Source organism: Mastomys coucha, unplaced genomic scaffold, assembly GCF_008632895.1.
Source record: "Mastomys coucha isolate ucsf_1 unplaced genomic scaffold, UCSF_Mcou_1 pScaffold22, whole genome shotgun sequence".
Lineage (NCBI taxonomy): Eukaryota > Metazoa > Chordata > Mammalia > Rodentia > Muridae > Mastomys > Mastomys coucha.
Window position 1 is genome coordinate 82,460,348 of NW_022196905.1, and position 4,483 is coordinate 82,464,830.

Consider the following 4,483-nt stretch of genomic DNA (forward strand, 5'->3'; position numbering starts at 1 on the left):
AGAAATCCGCCTGCCTCTGCCTCCCAAGTGCTGGGATTAAAGGCGTGTGCCACCACCGCCCGGCTGGGTTTTAATTTCTAATTGTATCTGGAGTCTCTGACAACACAGTCTTACATGTGTAAAATCACTAAAAGCTGCAGCGTGATTCCAGGAAAATCATCTCTCCTAAATGCGGAGCTTACCTGTGCATCAATATCAATGGCAGGGTAGATAGGTAGCATGGCTGAAGGAGAGATGATGGGACTTGGAGTTGGAGTCTGAGGTTGGGAAACAGAAGCAGCGATACTGTGGGTAGGAGTGTTTGACATTGCAGATGCTCTTCCACTGACTGCTGTTGAACAAAATAACTGCACTTAATAAGGAGGAAACACTGTTAGCAAGATATATTTTAAAGTATTAAAGAGTTTTTGAAACAAAATGTCTCTAAGATGCTATTAAAATATTAATAACTAATTTTCTGATGACTTTTGATTAGAGGAGAGCCCCAAATTAGAATGTATATTGAGTAATCCACTCCCCATAAAATCCACCTGAAAGACAAATTCTCTTTTAATGAAAGTAACCAAAAAAACATTAATTCAAAATAATCCTGAAAACAAAAATTTTACGTACTAAAATTACATAGAAAAGGAATAAATGATAGAATGAAAGGGGGAAAGGTTTTTTAAAAAAAAAAAAAAAAACTTGCCAACTTCACACCTTGTATTTTGGAGCAAATAAAAGTTACTTCTCTTTTAGGGTGGAAGATCCTCAAAGTAAAACTATCCAAAACACCATATATACTAACCACAACAGGGCAATGGTAACTTTGAAACCCTGGTGTGACAGTTCTCTCAACTCTAAAGGTTTGATCCTCACACAGATATAGATTTCCTTACATTAAGACTTATTCTGAGAGGAATAAAGTGTCTTACAATCAATCTGACTATCACACTGACAGGACAAAATTACAATTAGATTATTAGAAGTAAATATACTTTTCACAATCATCCTCCAAGTATGGACTCTGATGTTTCTATGTAGGAAATCTGCTGCGATCTTATTTCACCCACTATATGATTTAAATAATGGCTAGTTAGATCTGTACTTGAGGTGGGAGAATGCTAAAGAAAGAAGCACAGGATAGATTGAAAGTCGGCTTAAGGGATCTTATTCTGAGATAACTAAATTCTGATGTGTGAACATCTTCTCCTCATCCACAGTGAGAATGCTGCTGCATTAATATTAAGTTTGGACAGTAGTCTCTGAATAGAATATAGATGTGCGTTTCCCAAGTATTGTCGGCTACACACAGAAAACAATTATGATTCACAGCTGAATCTGAAACCAGGCAAAAAGAACTTATCTTGCCATGAATAATACTGAAATTGATCTTTCCACAGTTATAAGCATGACTATCCATTAAGAAATCTACTTTACACAAAATCCATAGGTCAGGCACAAACATACACCGTACATCATAGCAACACACACTCTATAATCGCACATTTTTAGTCCACTTAAAGGTCAAAAGAAAAACAAAGAACAAAAAAAACCAAACATAACACTTTAATCATTAGGAAATCAGACCAAGAGAAAGGGGGCATGTACTACTGAATATCTAACCACTTTGAAACTGTTCAGTACTGTCTTATTTATTTATTGTCAACCTTGCAATACTGATCTGAATCTACCTCAAGATTGCTAGGATTACAGACTTAAGGAGCAAGTCGTTTCATTGTAATTTTTTATCCTATATATGAATTTCAAAATCAAATAAAATCTGCAGCTCTTAAAATAGATTACGTATTTCTTTTGGGAAGAATTTCAAAAAAAGAAATGACTAAAAATGACCTTGAACTTCCACAATTGCTGCCTCCACTTCCCAAGTACCAGGATTACAGAGCGGCACCACTACAACTGGTTTTCTTGAGTGCTAGGGATCAAACCCAGGGTATATATGGATGCTATACAAGCTCTCTACCAACTGAGCCTTAGTCCTTACTTATTTTTTATTCTATGATTTTTCAATGGGTTAAAAGACTGGCAAATTAATCCACATTCCAACTGGAATAATGTATTTTAAAGAACACAATAAAACTACTTTTAATGTTTCAAATTAGTTCTTTTGATCTTCTCATCTAAAGTTGACAAGAAAAAACCCTCATTTCCTTTTGAGTGCCTCAGAAGCTGCTTTATCAAGAGTAACTGCCCACCATTCCACCATGTGCAACATAGATAAAAAAGAAAAACTTTAAACATCTACATAACTTAAGGAATTCTAGTATTAAGATTTTTTTCTGTTTTCTTTTCTTTACATTTTAAAATTCAATTTAGAGAACGAAAACCACATGCTTGAAAAGTTAAAAGCAGGACTGGAAAAGTATATAGACAAAACAAAAGCACGTTTTAAGGAAATTTAAATAAGTACCCAGTTTTGCTTTGGTGTGTATGGAGAATAAGGAAGGTTGAAGACTTAGCCAGCTAAGTATCAGGAAGGAAGGAAAGAGTCCTAGGAGAAACCTAACAAATGAGACCTAAGGAATTAAGTGGACAGTGCTCAGGGAAGAAGACCAAATGAGGCTATATTACACAAGAACCCCAACATAAGATGTGGAAATGATCCTTAGTCAACTGAGAGGACAAGTATGAGAATACAGAAAAGAGGTGTGCAAGAGTGCACACATGTATGTGCACAGCATGTGAATATGAATGAGATACTAGGTAGGAATGACCTGTAGGCAGACAGTAAGATTATCTTTAATTCTGTTCTTTCTCCGCTTAGGCACTTCTCTTTACCCACACGGAAGAGCATGATACAACAGTAGCCTTTTTTAGCAAATAGCAAATTTGTCATAACCCTAAAATCTTATGTTCATTGAAGTTAAAAATAAGTAAATAAATAAATAAAAACTTTTATAAAGGAAAAATCTTGAAGACACAGACAGAAATTTTGAGAATAAATGAATCAATAGAAAATGCTGCTTTACAAACATCTGATAATTATCATCAGAATTAAAATTCTTACAACAGCAATTGTCGTCAACTATGCCTATGTACATCAGGTAAACTCTGATAGCACATTAAAAACAAATTTCCAACAGCCATTGGTATAGAACAACCAAGTCTTCTTCATTTCATCAATAAATAACACTTAACTCTAAAATCCTTTGGTAACCGGAGATAATAAAGAATTATGATCTAATTTATGGACATAGTATTAAATTTGGATTTATGCGATTATGCACTGTCATTCAATGTAAAAGTCTTTAAAGTCTATTAGATATCTAACCATAACTAGTTAGAGATGACCAGGGCTTTAAGGTTTGGAAATCTTAGACTCCTGAGTGCTGAGACTGTTACAATTCTGATTAGTCACTACTAGCAATCATTCTGGGGTAGTTTTTTTACTCTTAAGATTAACAGATTTTCATACTACATATTGCTAAGAAAATTAAAATAAAAGGGTTGGGAAACTATAACAGTTTTTGAAATGCATAATCTTCATTATTTGTTTTTTTCAGTTTCTTAATGTTATCTCAATCTAAACATCTAAACACTACACACCATATTTTTTTTCAATAAAGGAACCTCACATTAATGATTCTATCATAATAAATGTTTCTCAGAGTTTTAAAAGTAGAAGTACTAAACAATCCAAGTAAAAAATGAATTTTTAAAAATGGGGAGCTATCAGAAGAACTTATCAAAATTCAACAAGTATTTATTCCTCCCTTCCTTATCAAGTTTCCTTCCTGATGAAGAAAAATGATTTCCATTAACAGAGCATTCCTATGATCTATAACCTTATGAAATCTTAATCTACTCTGTTAAACAATTACAAAATTAGTCCCAAATAAGCAGTATTAACACTTAAGTTGCAGTCCTTGTTAAAATAGAATAAAATCTCACTGGCTACACATTTAAAAACATGTCATTTACCATCCTGTTAGGGGAACACACCTTCCCATAACACAGTCAGAAACAGACTATACATTAACATTCACAGGGGATAAAGATTACTGACATACAGTAGAATCAGACTCTACTTCGTTGATAGTTTATTAATGTTGCCATAGTGTTTGTTTTGATTGTTGTTTGCTTGTCTTTAAATAGCCACCATGAAGCTTGGTACATTAATATATAAGTTTTGATTTTTTTTTCAATCACAATTAGACTTTCTAATATGCCCTACTACCTTTGTACCTCAACTTTTATCAATTTCCCTTTTTTTGGTGTGAATACAGAAGCAAAAATGCCAAAACCCAACCCCAGTGTTCTGAACTTAAAGTGGAAAAACAAAACCAAAAGTAAAAACCAAGACTCAACCCACTAGTGAAAAACACAGATTCCCAGCTTACTAAGACAGATTTGTTCATTTGTAGTGTGTGAACTAAGCTTTAATTTGACCTGTAGCCATCTGAGAACTATTTAACGTAGTTTTTCTAAAGATATAATGGGTCAAGAGTCCAAAAATAGTTCTCAAGTTGAGTGCTGGTTTTTT

The 4,483-nt window shown here is 33.7% G+C and overlaps 1 protein-coding gene across 7 annotated transcripts in view; it reads right to left on the reverse strand.

The window, feature by feature from the left end:
- Positions 1–4,483, reverse strand: part of Ankrd17 (ankyrin repeat domain 17) — a 138,847-nt gene that overhangs the window by 52,300 nt on the left and 82,064 nt on the right. For 5 of the 7 annotated variants that reach the window (XM_031390962.1, XM_031390959.1, XM_031390957.1 and 2 more), the window contains one exon: positions 183–331. In XM_031390962.1, coding sequence (XP_031246822.1) covers positions 183–331 — 149 coding nt within the window. The remainder of the gene's footprint in view (positions 1–182; positions 332–4,483) is intronic. The other 2 variants (XM_031390963.1, XM_031390958.1) reach the window with 1 other exon arrangement.